At 35.4% G+C, this 18803-nt stretch overlaps 1 protein-coding gene and 1 non-coding gene across 2 annotated transcripts; both read left to right on the top strand.

Moving 5' to 3' along the window:
- Nucleotides 1-1894: 1894 nt before the first annotated feature.
- On the top strand, nucleotides 1895-18373 carry pias4b (protein inhibitor of activated STAT, 4b). Its single transcript, XM_051698668.1, has 11 exons — nucleotides 1895-2042; nucleotides 3864-4233; nucleotides 4385-4472; nucleotides 5497-5538; nucleotides 7356-7446; nucleotides 7574-7699; nucleotides 8704-8809; nucleotides 10806-10879; nucleotides 13510-13670; nucleotides 13903-14039; nucleotides 18012-18373. The coding sequence occupies exons 1-11, from the start codon at nucleotides 2016-2018 to the stop codon at nucleotides 18191-18193; spliced, it is 1404 nt and encodes a 467-aa protein (XP_051554628.1). The 5' UTR covers nucleotides 1895-2015; the 3' UTR covers nucleotides 18194-18373.
- LOC127441723 (U6 spliceosomal RNA) lies at nucleotides 14537-14640 on the top strand. The gene has a single exon (XR_007897385.1). It is a non-coding gene; the product is annotated as a U6 spliceosomal RNA (small nuclear RNA).
- Nucleotides 18374-18803: the final 430 nt, after the last annotated feature.

The raw sequence follows: 18803 nt of genomic DNA, 5'->3' as shown, positions 1-18803 counted from the left end.
AAAAGTAAGAATTATTCACTTTTTGTTTTTCTTTTTGTTTTGTTTTTAAGCTCAGAAATGTTAGGAAATAACATCTTAATTTAAATACTTAGTATACTGGTCAATATTCTAATCATTTAGATGAAAGTTTAGCCAGTTGAAAGGACAGCCAATCAGTGTGAGTACTGTCCAAGCCCACTGGCCACTATTGACCCCTTGACCCCATGGGTGACCCTAAGGTCAAGGGTCACCTCCTAAGGTCACCTTCTCTGGCCAGTGCACAGGACAGAGTCATCTCCATAGATACCGGGCTGTCCCAAGAGACTCTGGGAGTCATGGAAACGACCCCTGGCAGCACTGGCTGAGAGCTGGGTGGTGTTTTTCAAAAAGACTTTCAACTCCCTCTGCTGGATTTAAACAAACACACCAAACAACCCCCAAAGACAGTGAAACTCAGAAAATACAGCACATAGGACAAAAGCTGGTGTGTAATCATTTTGCTTCAACATAATGTTCATTATCTCTATGGAAGAACATCTAAGTTATAGCTATGGCATTAGCTCGCATAATGTAAACAATTATAGCTGGATGTATTTGTCCACGATTCTTTAACATAGTATCTCTGATCGTGTTATAAAGCAGAAATTTTCCATCAAAATGTCAAAGCACATGTATAGCCCCCATTCTGAATAACAACACTGCATTATTAATGTGATCAAAATAAATTGTAATATGGCAATAAAGATACTATTCTATTCTATTCTATTCTATTCTATTTATCTGCCTTCACTGGATAAATTACCATTTTTAAATATCAAATGAAGGACGCCTCTTTGACATCCTCTCCACTGCAAAAATAACTCACATGAATGCATTTCTTTGTCATATGCAGAAGTAGCTTTCTGAACATTCATTCAAAATTCAGAATTCAAAATTATAGGCAAGCTTTTTAGAGTGTAGTGGTGTTGTCATGTAATACACTGGCTATGTTGGCAATGCAGAATGCAGTATATGTATTTTGCACAGTATCCGAATTGTCTGTATGCAAAGAACTTGGATGACCACTTGTAATTATTTATTTATTTTCCAAAATGTTCAGTACAGCCAGAGCACACTGCATGGAATACATTCAAAAACTATTTTAGCCTATTTATTTATCTATTTATTTATTTATTTATTAAGATTTATGCATTTCAATTTCATAACTGAGTTGTGTAATGTCTTACAAAATTGTTTTAATTCATAAATGTTAAACTTAAAATATTTAATTTTATATTATTTCATTAAAGATTATTTAATTTAATTTGATGGAATTTTGTTGCATAAATTTAAATGCATAAATCTTATTTTTATTATTATTATTTATTTGTTATTATTTTTTTTTATTTTTATTTTTTTTTTGAGTGTACTGTATCAGACAATAATGTTTTTTACTCATTATTTGATCGGACTGTCAAAATACTTTTTTTTATTTATTTTTTTTAAACATAAAATCACATTAAAATGCAAAATAACATTGCTTATTTACAATATGGTTACTCGCCATTGGTTGAATTAAACATGCAGTGCGCAAAAAGACGCAGCACGCTACTGTTTGAGACGTTTATCGTTGCATACTGGATATGGTTTCAGTCACTATTTTTGTAGTACGCAGCACGCAGTATGTACTTCGCAGTAAGCAGTTCGCTAGTATTTTATTTTGCACAGAGCCACTGAGCTCAACCTCTATCCGATACAGATCATGACAGCGGCAGTATTAAAAGTTATCAGTCGCAGCAGATATAACATTGTGTAAAAACACTGGAGGACATTTATTCACATATGACGCGCTGAAACACACAGATAATATCACAAACATCTTAAATGACGCGTATATTTACTTCAGCTCTCAGTTAACACCTCTGGTCACGTGACTCTGACTCGCTTTGTTTGGTGACGTATGATCGTCGTTTCTGCCGCTGCTCTCGATGTTTTAGGTATTTTTCGGGAACTTCACGCTAAAAATCTTCAGGGATATTCGCTGGTTCTGCGTGATTATGTCCACAGATGTTCTGGAAGCCACGGTAAGTAATTTCATTTTCGGCCTTATTTGTAAGATGAAAGATGTACCGCAACAAACGTGGTCACGTTCATTTTACAGGTGCATTGACAAAATAATAAAATAATAGATATAAATGAGTTAAACAGGTTAGACCTGGGCTAGTTGTCACATGAAGAAGTTACAGCTACAGTCAAAACTCCAATTGCATATATATATATATATATATATATATATATATATATATATATATATATATAATATATATAATATTATTATTATTATTATTATTATTTATATATTTATTTTCTTTAGCAGGTTTCAGTCACCTAATATATGCAAAACTGTCTTAAATTATATAAATATATATTATTATTTTTTTTAATTATTTATTTATTTATTTATTTTTTGAATCCTATTAACTAATCTTTTCGGTGAACACAATAAAACCACACTGGCATACATTCAGGAGTCAAATATATAATGAAGGTATATTTTTAACTAAAAGGTATCAAGTTTGTTCTTAGGACAAGAGTAAATATATTGTATGTAGCCTAATATTCAATATGTTATTTTATCAAATTGATTAATTCTGATTGTTGTTGGCCAACAATGTTATATTTTATATATTTATAACCCCTACACACGCACACGCACACACACACACCATAATTGTTTATTATAAATACTAATATGTTTTGGAATGTCTTTTAAATTTATAGATATTTCATAATTCATAAAAGTTTTTCTCAAAAAAGTGTCAATAAACAGCAGGTTTTCACTGTGACAACTTACCCCGCTATAGGATTAAGTGTGTGTGTACTGTATATTTGTCAGTGTGTGCCACTGTATTTTTAATACAGTTTTGTACAACTACACTCTTTTTTTATTTATTTTTTTTATCCCCTTTTCTCCCAATTCAGAATGCCCAATTCCCACTACTTAGTAGGTCCTCGTGGTGGCGCGGTTACTCACCTCAATCTGGGTGGCGGAGGACAAGTCTCAGTTGCCTCCGCTTCCGAGACCGGCAGTCCGCGCATCTTATCACGTGACTCGTTGTGCATGACACTGCGGAGACTCACAGCATGTGGAGGCTCATGCTACTCTCCGCGATCCACGCACAACTTACCACACGCCCCATTGAGAGCGAGAACCACTAATCACGACCACGAGGAGCTACACTCTTAAATGCATGGGTATTTCACCGAACGTTATTACATACTCGAGTCTTATATCATTCACAAATGGATCTACAAAACGCCTGGAGAGTGTAAAATTTTCAAAGAATTTTCAAGACAATTAGAAATGAATAGAAGAGAATATGTTCTGATATATTTTTATGTTTTATTTTTCACATATCAAAGAGAAGATGCCACAATTTCATGAGACGCAACTGGCTGTTAAACACATATTGAGCTACCCCAAACACGTAATCTACACATATGTATTATCTCGGGCACATTTTGAGTCTAAATAAACGCACAACGCAGTACACCCAAATGACAGTTTTCATGTGTTAAACTTGCTATAGTTTACTTCCATGCTGCTTCAGTCACTGACACAACAGCACCACCTTAAGTAACAAATAGCATGTATAAAATGTACTGTATGTGTACACGCATATGGAATACTGATAATTCACACTGTCACACAGAAAATCAATGTGATTGTCATTTGTATGAATATAGTACTCATTTGTAATTGAAAGGTTGAGGAATACTGAGGTATGCGTTTAAGGGTCTAAAGAAGTTACTCTGGTACTCACCATAAATTCATCCTAATTTATCATTTAAAAACTGTGTTGTAAAGTAATGTTCACATGTGCAGTACCTCACCTGTCCCGCAGGTAATGCTGGAGGCCTTACGGGTGACAGAACTTCGCTCTCTGCTCTCTCAGATGGGCAAGAGTAAAAGTGGGCTGAAGAAGGATCTTCTAAAGAGAGTGACGGATGTGCTGCAGAATGAGTGCTCTCCTGAGATGCTGTTAGCTGTCAGAGAACTCCACAAACTCCGTCAGGTTTCAAAAGATGCCCGGCAGAGCTCAAAGCCCAGTCAAATTACACCCAGCACACCCAGTCCTGTAGAAATGATCTCCATGCCAGAGGATGTCTCTTCTGGCAAGCCTGAAACACTGGTACCCATCTCTTCAGAACAGCAGATGATGAAACTGCCCTTCTACCAAACACTGGACACCATTCTGCCCCCTACACCACTAGGTACGACGCAAACATGAAACGCCATGCTCCATCTAATCATAATGTTGGTTTGCTTTACTGGTAGTGTTTTGGTTACATTTTATCACATATGATGATGTGGATCTTCATTATGAAAATTATAAGTCCTCTTCTTGTCTTCTCATTTTTTCAGTGCCCACATATGGAGGAATCATACAGACCTCTAATTTCAAATTGCATCTCAGTGCAAGTCAACAGGTGCAGATCCAGAAGAGCTGCCAGTGAGTTTCTCTCCAGTCTTCATTCATAGATCAATAATGAGTTATAATCGACCATTGCAGTGATTTCCATCTGTACAGAGACTTAGTGTTAGTGTTTGTGAAGCGGGATGTTGGTATAGTGGGAAATGGCAACTTAAACATATGTGCCGTTCTTAATGCGTATCTGTTAAGTCACACTTTAAAATGTCTGAATGGCATTGCGTTAGATACAAAATATCAAGCAAGTGGCATTTATTTTAAAGAAAGATAGCTCACACACTCTTTCCAAGCTAAATATTCTACAAAAATAAGTTTATGAGGCCACTGTATAGTCCGTATTGTATTTGATCATAAGTTACCACATTGCAGAGCTCTTTTAATTTTTCCTTTGAGCATTTAAAGGAACAGTTCACCCAACAATGAAAACTCTCTCACCATGAAGATTTTTAGAAGAATATTTCAGCTCTGTAGGTCCATACAATGCAAGTGAATGATGACCAGAACTTTGAAGCTCCAAAAATCACTTAAGTCAGCATAAAAGTAATCCATATGACTCCAGTGGTTTAATCCATGTCTTCAGAAGTGATATGATAGGTGTGGGTGAGAAACAGATCAATATTTAAGTCCTTTTTTTACTATAAATTCTCCTCCCTGCCCAGTAGATGGCGATATGTACGAAGAATGTGAATCACCAAAAACAAAATAAGAGTGTGGAAGTGAAAGTAAAAGTGGAGATTTATAGTAAAAAAAGATTTAAATATTGAACTGTTTCTTACCTAGACCTGTCATAGATTACTTTTATGCTGACTTTATTTGCTTTTTGGACCTTCAAAGTTCTGGTCACCATTCACTTGCATTGTGAGGACCTACGGAGCTGAAATATTCTTATAAAAATCTTCATTTGTGTTCTGCAGAAGAAAGAAAGTCATACACATCTGGGATGGCATGAGGGTGAGTAAATGATGAGAGAATTTTCATTTTTGGGTGAACTGTTCCTTTAAGAGTTTTTATTGACTTAATCCTTAATAATCCTTCCTTATCTCAGGAAATCACAGTCTGGCCTGATGTGCATTCAGGTGGTTCTCAGGTGAAATTTTACTATGGGTGTCAGAATGCTTCTGGGATCACCTAATGTGTGTGTGCACCTCGGTTTGTGTGTCTGGAGGAGAGAAAATAAAGGAACAGTTCACCCAAAAATTATAATTCTCTCATCGTTTACTCACCCTTATGCCGTCTCAAACTTGCATGACTTTCTTTCTTCTGCGGAACACAAATTAAGATTTTTTGAAGGATGTATGAGCCGTTTTTGTCCAAACAATGTAAGTCAATGGGGTCCAAAAAGAAAAAAGCAGCATTAATGTAACCCATATGATTCGAGTGGTTTAATCCATGTCTCCTGAAGGAATACGGCCGCTTTGGTTAAGAAACAGACCAAAATTTAAGTCCTTATTCGCTATTAATGATATCCGGCCCGATTGGAACTCAGTGCAGGCTTCAAGACGCTGATGCTTTGACGCTGCACGCGGTTGCCAGGTCCTCAATCCCATTAACGTTTTACATCAATAAGACATTGCATTTTAATTTTCTAGTGTTTATCATCTTTTGGTGTCAACTTGACATTTTAAAAGTGTCCTAAAAAACAGTCAACCAGTGACTATCATTTTAACACGACTTTTATGTTTTCAAAGTAGCCGAACTTGGTGTGAAAACCGTGGACCGGGCAACACAGTGTTAAGCACCCTGCACAAGCGACAAGAGCAAGGAAGTATGTGAATGAGCTTCTCTCATGAATGCCCCAAAGAGACTGTGGATGTCAAGATTTATAGTGAATAAGGACTTAAATTTTGGTCTGTTTCTTACACAAAACTGATCATATTGCTTCAGGAGACATGGATGAAACCACTGGATTCGTATAGATTACTTTTATGCTGCCTTTATGTGCTTTCTGGAGCTTGAAAGTGTTGGACCCCATTGACTTGCATTGTGTGGACAAAAACACCTCATGCATCCATTAAAAATATCTTCGTTTGTGTTCTGCAGAAGAAAGAATGTCATAAGAATTTTAGATGGCATGAGGGTGAGTAAATGATGGTGGCCTGGGTAGCTCAGTGAGGAAAGACGCTGACTATCACCCCTGGTGTCGTGAGTTCGAATCCAGGGCGTGCTGAGTGACTCCAGCCAGGTCTCCTAAGCAACCAAATTGGCCCGGTTGCTAGGGAGGGTAGAGTCACATGGAGTAGCCTCCTCGTGGTCGCTATAATGTGGTTCGCTCTGGGTGGTTGTGCGTGGATGCCGCAGAGAATATCGTGAAGCCTCCACACGCGCTACGTCTCCACGGTAACGCGCTCAGCAAGCCACGTGATAAGATGCTCAGATTGACGGTCTCAGATGCGGAGGCAACTGAGGTTCGTCCTCCGCCACCCGGATTGAGGCGAGTCACTACGCCACCACGAGGACTTAGAGTGCATTGGGAATTGGCCATTCCAAATTGGGGAGAAAAAGGGGAGGGAAAAAAAATGATGGGTGACCTATCCCTTTAAATAAGTTGCACGTATTCAATAGCAGTCAAAAGTTTGGACACACCTACGGTACTCAATTCTTATTATTACTATATTCCAAATTTAAGAATAATAGTAAAGTCGTCAAAACTATAACACAAATGGAAGTATATAGATAATTATATAGTGACTAAAAATGTTAAACTAATGAAAATCTCAAGCAGCTTCATTTCAACCGTGTTGGCTGATTATTCTTCACTATGTGCTCCAACTCATACATTTAAAGCTAAATTCAAACATTGAAGCATCACGAGAAAGCAGTCTAGTATGTCCAAACATTTGTCTGTTACTCTATAAACCAGTGTGAACTCTGAAAGCTTTTACACACTTTTGATGTGTCTTTCAGGATTTGCTACACTGAGAGCATCGGCGTGGAAGAAGATCAGTATCCGCCAAATATTGGCGTTTCCGTTAATAACACTAACTGTCCTGTACAGGTGTCTTGCGGCATCAAAGCTTTATTTGTCCATAATATGCCAACTTCTATTTCATCTTAGTTGCATTTTAATTCTGTCAGTGCTCTTGAAATGTTATTTAGGTCTTATTTAGGCTCTGTTGTTACAGTGTTCGTATTCATGCAATAGAGTGGGGACTGAACCTTCTCGTCCGTGTCGTCCAATCGACATCACACCTTGTTTGTACCTCTCATTCACAAATCAGCTCTCGGTGGTATGGGGAAACATCTGCAAGGTAAGTATGTCTCATAGAAATAATCCCACACAAATATATTAATGAGGAATCTTTTAAAACATGTTCATTTTTCTCTGTCCTCTCTACTGTAGATTATCTCAAGACATTTGAATTGACATACTTAGTCATTACCTCTCAATTATATTTTCTGAGATTACACAAAAACATGTCCACGTCATATTTCACCACCCCCTAAAAAAAAGGAATAATGTCTGTTTTTTAAAATCTCGATAAAAACCTTGTTTTTAATAAACTTGCATTTATCAGTATGTGAATGCGCTGTTTTATAAACACTCGAAAAAATATAGATTTTAGCCTATTTTTAATATTCTTAATATTTAACAAAATGAACTAAATATGTTACATTGTATTAATAATATATATTTTTTTTAAATTAAACAACTCAATTTGAGGGAATTTTGCTATGAAATTTAAATGCATAAATCTTAAAAAAACAATTGAGCGTTTTGAATGTGTTTTGATTTCATGTTTAGTGACACACTTTGTGCTATATTGCTAAAATATGCTATACAAACAAGGTAATTATATTATTATTTTGCATAAAGGAATTGAAGCCTATATTTAGCACTAAAAGTAGACGTGTGACATTATTTTCAGTTTTGATAATATTTTAGTCCGTTTAATAGGATTATGAATCCCATTAACGTTAAATGAAATTATTCTAATTTATTTGTTTTTTATTTATTAAAATTGTTTTATTTAACATTAAATGTACTATGTTTAATGTGGGAAAAAATGTGTCATGAAAATAATGTATCAATAGGTTTCATTTTTTTTTAATGCAAAATAACATCTGATTATTTGGCCTGGACATTTCTTGACAGGTTTCGTGAGATTTGTCCAGTTTAATAGTTGTGACTGAGCTCGGTCTCTGTGTGTGTGTGTCTGTGTGTGTGTCTGTGTGTCTGTGTGTCTGTGTGTCTGTGTGTCTGTGTGTCTGTGTGTGTGTGTGTGTGTGTGTGTGTGTATATATATGTGTGTAGTGTTACAGTGCTGCTGTGTATCTGGTGAGGATGGTTTCCTCTCAGGAGTTGTTGATGCAGCTGCGCAGTTCAGTGGTGGAGCAACTGCAGCTCTGCAGACAGCGAGGTGAGCACATTTTACTTGTATTTATTATCTGTTTAGAAACCTCTTCTGAAAAAACTGCCAACTGGTATAACACAAGACCAGCTGGTTATGCTGGTTATATTATATTATATTTTATTATACTATATTTTATTTTATTATATTATATTATATTATATTTTATTTTATTTTATATTTTAAAATATTTTATATTTTATTATATTACATTATATTTTATTATATTGTATTGTATTTATATTATATTATATTTTATTTTATTTTATATTTTAAAATATTTTATATTTTATTATATTACATTATATTTTATTATATTACATTATATTATATTTTATTATATTACATTATATTTTATTTTATTATAGTATAATTATATTTTATTATATTATATTGTATTGTATTATATTTTATTTTATTATAGTATAATTGTATTTTATTATATTATATTGTATTTTATTATATTTTATTTAATTATATTGTAATTATATTTTATTTTATTATTACATTATATTTATAATATATTATATATTATTTTATTATATTATTATATTTTATTATTACATTATATTTATATTTTATTTTATTATATTATAATTATATTTATTTTATTATTAAATTATATTTATATTATATATTATTTTATTATATTATAATTATTTTATTATATTACATTATATTTATATTTTATTTTATATTATTTTATTATAATTATAATTATATTTATATTTTTTATTATAATTATATTATATTATTATATTACATTTATATTTATATTATTTATTTATATTATATTATAATTATATTATATTTTATTTTATTTTATTTTATTATAATTATATTGTATTGTATTTATATTATATTTTATTATATTACATTATATTTTATTATATTACATTATATTTTATTATATTACATTATATTTTATTTTATTATAGTATAATTATATTTTATTATATTGTATTGTATTATATTTTACTTTATTATAGTATAATTATATTTTATTATATTGTATTGTATTATATTTTATTTTATTATATTATAATTATATTTTATTTTATTATTACATTATATTTATATTATATTATATATTAATTTATTATATTATAATTATATTTTATTTTATTATATTATAATTATATTTTATTATATTACATTATATTTATATTTTATTTTATTATATTATAATTATTTTATTTTATTAAATTATATTTATATTATATATTATTTTATTATATTATAATTATTTTATTGTTACATAATATTTCTATTTTATTTTATATTATTTTATTATAATTATAATTATATTTATATTTTTTATTATAATTATATTATTATATTACATTATATTTATATTATTTATTTATATTATATTTTATTTTATTATAATTATATTATATTTTATTATATTACATTATATCTATATTATATTATAATTATATTATATTTTATTTCATTATATTATATTACATTATATTTGTATTATAGTATACAGTAAGTGCACTGGATTATCAGAAACAATTAACTTAGGAAATCTATTTCATGGACTAATTCTTTTCTTTTTTTCTGGAGGCAGTGGAATAAAGGAATATTTGTCATTTAAATTAACACCTGTTATTTATCTATTATCTTACACTATTTTGAGGAACAAATATGTTCCAAATCAGTGTTTGCGATCTTCTAATTCTGACCTTCTGAAATATTGCTGTCTAACACATAAGAGATCAGCTAATGCAGGTTTTAGCCAATATTCACTTAAAGATCTGGAACATTCTATGTGTTGAAAATAAATTAGACAGGCTCCAAGCAACCACATTTAAAAAAAAATCATTTAACATTTGACATATTTTTTTAAATTAGCATTTGGTTGATGTGTATGTGTGTGTGAATGTTTACTTTTTTGAATGTTTTGCTTTTTATTTAATTAAAATTATTGTATTTTTTTTAACATGTTTTAAGAATACTTTTATTCATTTTAATGCTGTCACTTCATTTGACTTAATAGTTTTTGAGAAACTGCGCTCTGATCCAGAAAATGAAATCGCTACAACAGGGCTACAAATATCACTTTTATGTCCGGTAAGAATTCCCACACTAAAATAACAGTTGTGTCGTTATTTACTCTTCTTCATGTCGTTCCAAACCTATTTGGATGAAAAAAATGCTGAATTTTCAGTCTATTGCACAAAGCTATTGCATGGCTTCAGAAGGCTTAAGTCATAAGACTGTGGACTATTTTCATGTTTTGGTAATTTTAGTTTAATGGCCTTTGCACACCTAACGTGAATTTCGCAGCGATTAACATTTTGAGTCGAAACAATGGATTCCTATGAAGCCAATTAACACCTGGAGCGAACATCCGCACGCCAACAAAGAGATTGTGGAGATTTTTATGGCGATTGTGTTGATTTTTATTCTTCCCCCTGGTGATGAAATGCCCTGACCAATAAAATATGAGCGTCTCGGAAGCTGCTGCAATGACCAAAACCAGTGCACCAGTTGCAGCACCAATCCTGAACCAGCAGTGAGGATGTGTGTTTCATTTGCATCAAATGCCTTAAAAACTGAAGAAAGAAATTCTCATATGGGTTCTCTTAACATGTAAATGATATGGCTGCATCACTGCCTTGCATCCCCTTTAACCTTGTGCAATCCCCCCCCCCCCACGTCCATATGTGTGGACGGTGTGTTTTGGCTTCACTATATGCAATGCAGAATTTAAATTAATTTAAACTGACTAAATACTGTTCAAAACACACTACACTGTCATTTTAGGGTTAAATTTCTGGCGCACCACGTCACGTGACACAACAACATGACGGTGATTTCCGTGAAGTGTTTCTATGGGCGCAGCACCAACAAAAGTGCCTCTGGTAATAAACCTCTAAGTTTTTTCACTGAAACCTGTTTGGTTGTAAAGAGTAGCGTCTCTAGTTTCGTTTGATATGCCGCTTTAAAAAATCCGTTCATTTTTCGCGCATCAGCATGCTGATAAACATGAAGTCCACATATGTGGACACTGGCACCGCATTCCCTCAAGTTAATAAAACATGTTAGTTATTTTGAATATTTTCAATCATGTAACACATCTGTGGGTTATTACGCTTCAATCAACTTAGTCCTGCGGTCCACATATGAGGACATCGATTTTTTTGTAATTTTTCGGATTTTTCGGACTTTTTCTCCCAATTTGGAATGCCCAATTCCCAATGTGCTCTAAGTCCTCGTGGTCGCTTAGTGATTCGCCTCAGTCCGGGTGGTGGAGGACGAATCTCAGTTGCCTCCGCGTCTGAGACGGTCAACCCGCGCATCTTATCACGTGGCTTGTTGAGCACGTTGCCATGGAGACATAGCGCGTGTGAAGGCTTCACGCCATCCACCACGGCATCCACACTCAACTCACCACGCGCCCCACCGAGAGCGAGAACCACATTATAGCGACCACGAGGAGGTTACCCCATGTGACTCTACCCTCCCTAGCAACCGGGCCAATTTGGTTGCTTACGAGACCTGGAGTCACTCAGCACGCCCTGGGATTCGAACTAGCGACTAGCGAACTCCAGGGGTAGTAGCCAGCGTATTTTACCACTGAGCTACCCAGGCCCCTGCTGAGGACATCGATTTTTAGGAAAACTATTTGCTCTAGAATTTTTTTTTGCACACATCAGTCACGCTTGGGTCTCCGGAGGTTAAAAAAACCCGTCTATGATCTTACAAGGATTTTGTCTTTATAATGTATTCCATATTGCTGAATTTTTGGCTTTTGCATTTCATCTAATGTGAGTTCTCTTATATCTCTAATATAACATATTGCAGCATATTTTCCTTTGTATCACCTTTTTTAATAAACAAATTTTTGGGGGCCTGGGTATCTCAGCGAGTATTGATGCTGACTACCACCCCTGGAGTTCGCTAGTTCGCTAGTTCGAATCCAGGGCGTGCTGAGTGACTCCAGTCAGGTCTCCTAAGCAACCAAATTGGCCCGGTTGCTAGGGAGGGTAGAGTCACATGGGGTAACCTCCTCGTGGTCGCTATAATGTGGTTCTCGCTCTTGGTGGGGCGCGTGGTGAGTTGTGCGTGGATGCCGCAGAGAATAGCTTGAAGCCTCCAAATGCGCTACGTCTCCGCGGTAACGCGCTCAACAAGACACATGATAAGATGCGCGGATTGACGGTCTCAGACGCGGAGGCAACTGGGATTCGTCCTCCGCCACCCGGATTGAGGCGAGTCACTACGCTACCACGAGGACTTAGAGCGCATTGGGAATTGGCCATTCCAAATTGGGAGGAAAAATAAGAAGATGGGATTTGTGTTTAGATGTTGTCACGTTTAATTCGTAACATGCATGGTTATGTTAACAGTGATCATCCGGGTCGCTTTTTATCTGAAATGGCCTTTCGTCTTCGATTCGTTTCACATTATCGAGTCGCCTTTGGTGTGCAAAGGCCTTAAAGGCCCCAGTTCCCATTCATAATTTAGTGCACAATATATTTAAACGTTTTTTGAATTTCAGAGACAATTTTCCTTAAGATCTTTAGCTTTAGATAGTTTAGATGTATTGTTGTGGGAAGTAGTTGATGTTTATGAAAGTGCATGAAGAGTGATTGTCGAACTGACCTATAAACCGATATAACAGTGCGGTTTCAGACCAACAGTGAATCTCTGTATCTGTCAGTCTGTATATCTGTCTGTGTGCATGTGTTTGTAAGCTTGCAAAACTGCGTATGTCCGTTCCGTGTCGAGCAAGAGGCTGTGCCCACCTGCAGTGCTTTGATGCATTCTTCTATCTTCAAATGAACGAGAGGAAGCCCAGGTGGACGTGCCCTGTGTGTCATAATCACGCCCCCTTCGATGCGCTCTGTATTGACAGGTAAACACTCACACATAGCACACAACGTTTGTTTTCACCCTGCAGTTCGATTATTATTTTCCGTGCAGTATTTAGAAGAATAGACGACCAATTAATTCCCTGACTTATGTTTCAGCGAATTCCAGCTTTTAGTATTTATGATGAGAAAAAGAAGAACATTTGTGTAAAACAGGCTGAACATTTCTGTTGTTGAACAACACTTTTGTTGTTGTTTGTTTGTTCTCTTTTGAAGTTTACTGTGTGAAGTTCTCGAGAGCGCCGGTGAAGATGAAGAAGAGATTCAGTTTCTGTCTGATAGCAGCTGGAGAGCTGTGAGACAAGACAAAAGTGACAAAAACAGCAAATCTGTCCTTTATCCTGTCCATCACAGTAAGATCATGTAGTTCATCTCTTTAGGCTTCTTCAGCTTCTAATGCATGCTTTCCACTACAGTAGATCCAAACCACCATGAGTGATTCACTTTTATTATTTTACCCTTACCTCTAATTCTGTATGACTTTCCTCTGTTAATATCATTTGCGTTTTTTTATTTATGACAGCACAAATTCAACATGGGTAACGACAGTCGTGATGCACCAAATTAATTTAAAAAAAAAATGATTTGAATTGATTATATTTTTAATTGTAACTTTTCCTTTTAATCATAAAGTTAAAACTTTTTCTTAAAAGCATTTTCTTTAAGGTTTTAGCCTGTAAACAGTATGATGTTAAAACCCTATATATTTGGTGGCTCAATATCTGGGTATCTCAGCGAGTATTGACGCTGACTACCACACCTGGAGTCTCGAGTTCGAATCCAGGGTGTGCTGAGTGACTCCAGCCAGGTCTCCTAAGCAACCAAATTGGCCCGGTTGCTAGGGAGGGTAGAGTCTAAGGCAGCACATATACTAAAATTGGATCGATACAGAGAAGATTAGCATGGCCCCTGCGAAAGGATGACACGCAAATCCATGAAGCGCTCCATATTTTTTGGGGGGCAGTGGTAGCTCAGTGGTTAAGGCTCTGGGTTACTGATCAGAAGGTTGGGAGTTCAAGCCCCAGCTCCACCAAGATGCCACTGTTGGGCCCCTGAGCAAGGCCCTTGACCCTATCTGCTCCAGGGGCGCCGTATCATGGCTGACCCTGCACTCTGACCCCAGCCTAGCTGGGATATGTGAAAAAGAAAAAAAGAATTTCACTGTATATGTGCAAATGTATAATGTGTGCTAAATAAAGAAAATTATTAATTATTAATTATTAGTCACATGGGGTAACCTCCTCGTGGTCACGATTAGTGGTTCTCGCTCTCAATGGGGCGTGTGGTAAGTTGTGTGTGGATTGCGGAGAGTAGCATGAGCCTCCACATGCTGTGAGTCTCCACGGTGTCATGCACAACGAGTCACGTGATAAGATGCGCGGATTGACGGTCTCAGAAGCGGAGGCAACTGAGACTTGTCCTCCGCCACCCGGATTGAGGTGAGTAACCGCGCCACCATGAGGACCTACTAAGTAGTGGGAATTGGGCATTCCAAATTGGGAGAAAAGGGGATAAAAATTAAAATAAAATAAAAAACTCTATATATTCCCCATACAGAAATGTTATATAAGGCCATAAATGAACACGCATAAAAAATTTTTTTTTTTTTTAAATGTACAGTGGTGTGAAAAAGTGTTTGCCCCCTTCCTGATTTCTTATTTTTTTGCATGTTTGTCACACTTAAATGTTTAAGATCATCAAACAAGTTTAAATATTAGTCAAAGATAACACAAATAAACACAAAATGCAGTTTTTAAATGAAGGTTGTTATTATTAAGGGAAAACAAAATCCAAACCTACATGGCCCTGTGTGAAAAAGTGATTGCCCCACCTGTTAAAACATAACTTAACTGTGGTTTATCACACCTGAGTTCAATTTCTCTAGCCACACCCAGGCCTGATTACTGCCACACCTGTTCTCAATCAAGAAATCACTTAAATAGGACCTGCCTGACAAAGTGAAGTAGACCAAAAGATCTTCAAAAGTTAGACATCATGCCGAGATCCAAAGAGATTCAGGAACAAATGAGAAAGAAAGTAATTGAGATCTATCAGTCTGGAAAAGGTTATAAAGCCATTTCTAAAGCTTTGGGACTCCAGAGAACCACAGTGAGAGCCATTATCCACAAATGGCGAAAACATGGAACAGTGGTGAATCTTCCCAGGAGTGGCCGGCCGACCAAAATTACCCCAAGAGCGCAGCGACGACTCATCCAAGAGGTCACAAAAGACCCCACAACAACATCCAAAGAACTGCAGGCCTCACTTGCCTCAGTTAAGGTCAGTGTTCATGACTCCACCATAAGAAAGAGACTGGGCAAAAATGGCCTGCATGGCAGAGTTCCAAGACGAAAACCACTGCTGAGCAAAAAGAACATTAAAGCTCGTCTCATTTTTGCCAGAAAACATCTTGATGATCCCCAAGACTTTTGGGAAAATACTCTGTGGACTGACGAGACAAAAGTTGAACTTTTTGGAAGGTGTGTGTCCCATTACATCTGGCGTAAAAGTAACACCGCATTTCAGAAAAAGAACATCATACCAACAGTAAAATATGGTGGTGGTAGTGTGATGGTCTGGGGCTGTTTTGCTGCTTCAGGACCTGGAAGACTTGCTGTGATAAATGGAACCATGAATTCTGCTGTCTACCAAAAAATCCTGAAGGAGAATGTCCGGCCATCTGTTCGTGACCTCAAGCTGAAGCGAACTTGGGTTCTGCAGCAGGACAATGATCCAAAACACACCAGCAAGTCCATCTCTGAATGGCTGAAGAAAAACAAAATGAAGACTTTGGAGTGGCCTAGTCAAAGTCCTGACCTGAATCCTATTGAGATGCTGTGGCATGACCTTAAAAAGGCAGTTCATGCTCGAAAACCCTCAAACGTGGCTGAATTACAACAATTCTGCAAAGATGAGTGGGCCAAAATTCCTCCACAGCGCTGTAAAAGACTCATTGCAAGTTATCGCAAACGCTTGATTGCAGTTGTTGCTGCTAAGGGTGGCCCAACCAGTTATTAGGTTTAGGGGGCAATCACTTTTTCACACCACTGTATATGTACAAGTATGTGACTTATATCAGTGAAAGCCATGCATGAACATAGATATTATATTGCGTTATAAATATATTTCCATATACAGTATTTTCTAAGGACTGGTGCTCTTATTATATATATATATTTCTGGTTAAGCTCAATGGACAGCATAATGTTGATGACCACAAAACTAATTTAGACTCGTCCCTCCTTTATTTTAAAAACAACACTTAAAAAAGGATCTTTGCAGCTAGTTCCATGTACTTAATTTAAATGATCTGATGCAACACAATTCCTGAACTTAATTTCATAGCATGCAACCCATTTAAATTAGTCAAATTTAAGTTTAATTAATCCATTTGTTTTGGGACAATTTTTGCTGGTCAAACTAGGTGCACATTTGCTGTTTCCTAGCATGTAATGCAGCATGAGTAAAAACTGAATTAATGTTGTAATATTTACTATTTATTGTGGTATTTGCTCTGGTTGTGTTGTGTTTGTTGCTCCTTTGAGTTGTGTCATGAAGTGTTTGCTAAGAGTGCATCTCCATCGGTGTGTCACTCTGTTTAAATCTCTTTTGCAAGATGATGTCACCTATTTGAGACGATGAGCTCATGACTCATGAACAAATGATTGGTCGAAAAGCTAAGAAGGGTGAAAGTTACATTGCCTCAACAATTAAAATGATGACTTTCGACATATTGTGGATATAACAAATTTCATTTTAAATTCATTCAACAAGGCTAGATCAAATACATTCAGACAAATAACTATTGGTTGAAATAATGTAACTGAATTGCATGGAAATGTTTTATTTAAAAATTGTGTGTTCCAGTGAGACACTTACAATGGAAGTCAATGGGGGTCAATCTGTAAACATTAAAATACTCACTGTTTCAAAAGTATAGACACAAGACATAAACAATATGTGTGTTAACATGATTTTACTGTCATAAAATCACTTACTAACCGCATCTGTGGAAAGTTATAGACAATTATACAACTGTAGTCATGACAACAAACCCTGTAAGCCATTTTATTGCACTAAAATCATGTTTGCATGGATAACGTTTACAGATTTGCCCCAATGACTTCCGTTGTAAGTGCCTCAGTGTAACCCAGATTTTTCTTTCAAGAAATGGAGTAACGAGTCAAAATACATTTTTGTGCTAGTCGACATTACGCCACAAATGCTGTCCATTGAGCTTCACTTGTGTTAAACCCAGAATATTCCTTTAAGTCTTGACAGAAAGGGATGAATATGATCTGATATGATTTTTTTTTCCATCGTAGAGAGGAATCCATCACAGCCGGACAGCAGTGTTGTGGATTTGACTCAGTGTTCCTCTGACGACGAAGATTTCGAAAAAGAGGAGATGATTTCAACACATTTAGAGGAAAAGAGTGTGCATTTCAGAAAATCCAGTGTGGTTAAAACTTCTCGACGCAAAAGCAAGACCAAAACTATTAAATGAGTAGCAGTTTTTTTAAGATGATATATGATGTATATCTGTTTTTTAAATAATCATTAAACATTTTTTTCAAACATTAGTTTAGTCACATTCCATCATGCATTTTTTTTGTTAGGTTTTAAGGCTGAATGGCAAACGAAAGTTCTGTTTTGTATTTTGTTAACTGTTAATTGTGGCGGCAATAAAGTTTTATTTTAAGGTAGCCATCTTCTGCTGTCCTGTGCACTTCATGTTGCATTTCGTCATGTTTTTCAGAGTTACATACCGAGTTAAGACATACAGAGTCGTGATCCATCTGCACGTTTATTTTTTTTATTTTTTTGGAGCAAATGCTTAAATTGCTCAACAAATAAACCAAAGCTCATTATGAGAGTTTTCCCCCAGTTGTGAGTAAATCAAATAAAAAATAAAAAAAATGTGTCTACATTCAGCATACATGGGGAAAGTGAGAAACACAGAAAATAAGAAACATCAGTAACCTGGTCCATCAGTTTGAGTCACTTTGACCCAGAAATACATTTTAATATTAAATATTTTATATTACAATTTAGCAAAGAAGGAAAGTCAATGCTTTCTAATGATATAATTACGTTTCTACCAATCCATTTTTGAG

This window comes from Myxocyprinus asiaticus, chromosome 5, assembly GCF_019703515.2.
Source record: "Myxocyprinus asiaticus isolate MX2 ecotype Aquarium Trade chromosome 5, UBuf_Myxa_2, whole genome shotgun sequence".
NCBI lineage: Eukaryota > Metazoa > Chordata > Actinopteri > Cypriniformes > Catostomidae > Myxocyprinus > Myxocyprinus asiaticus.
Note: the sequence above shows the minus strand (reverse complement) of the source record. Positions and strands in the feature narration are given on the sequence as shown.

Excerpts from the sequence above, each read along its gene's own strand:
- pias4b (XM_051698668.1), top strand. The coding sequence starts at position 2,016 with ATGTCCACAGATGTTCTGGAAGCCACG. Across the intron at positions 8,810-10,805 it reads GCAGCTCTGCAGACAGCGAG|TTTTTGAGAAACTGCGCTCT; the intron begins GTGAGCACATTT and ends TTGACTTAATAG. Across the intron at positions 10,880-13,509 it reads AAATATCACTTTTATGTCCG|CTTGCAAAACTGCGTATGTC; the intron begins GTAAGAATTCCC and ends TGTGTTTGTAAG.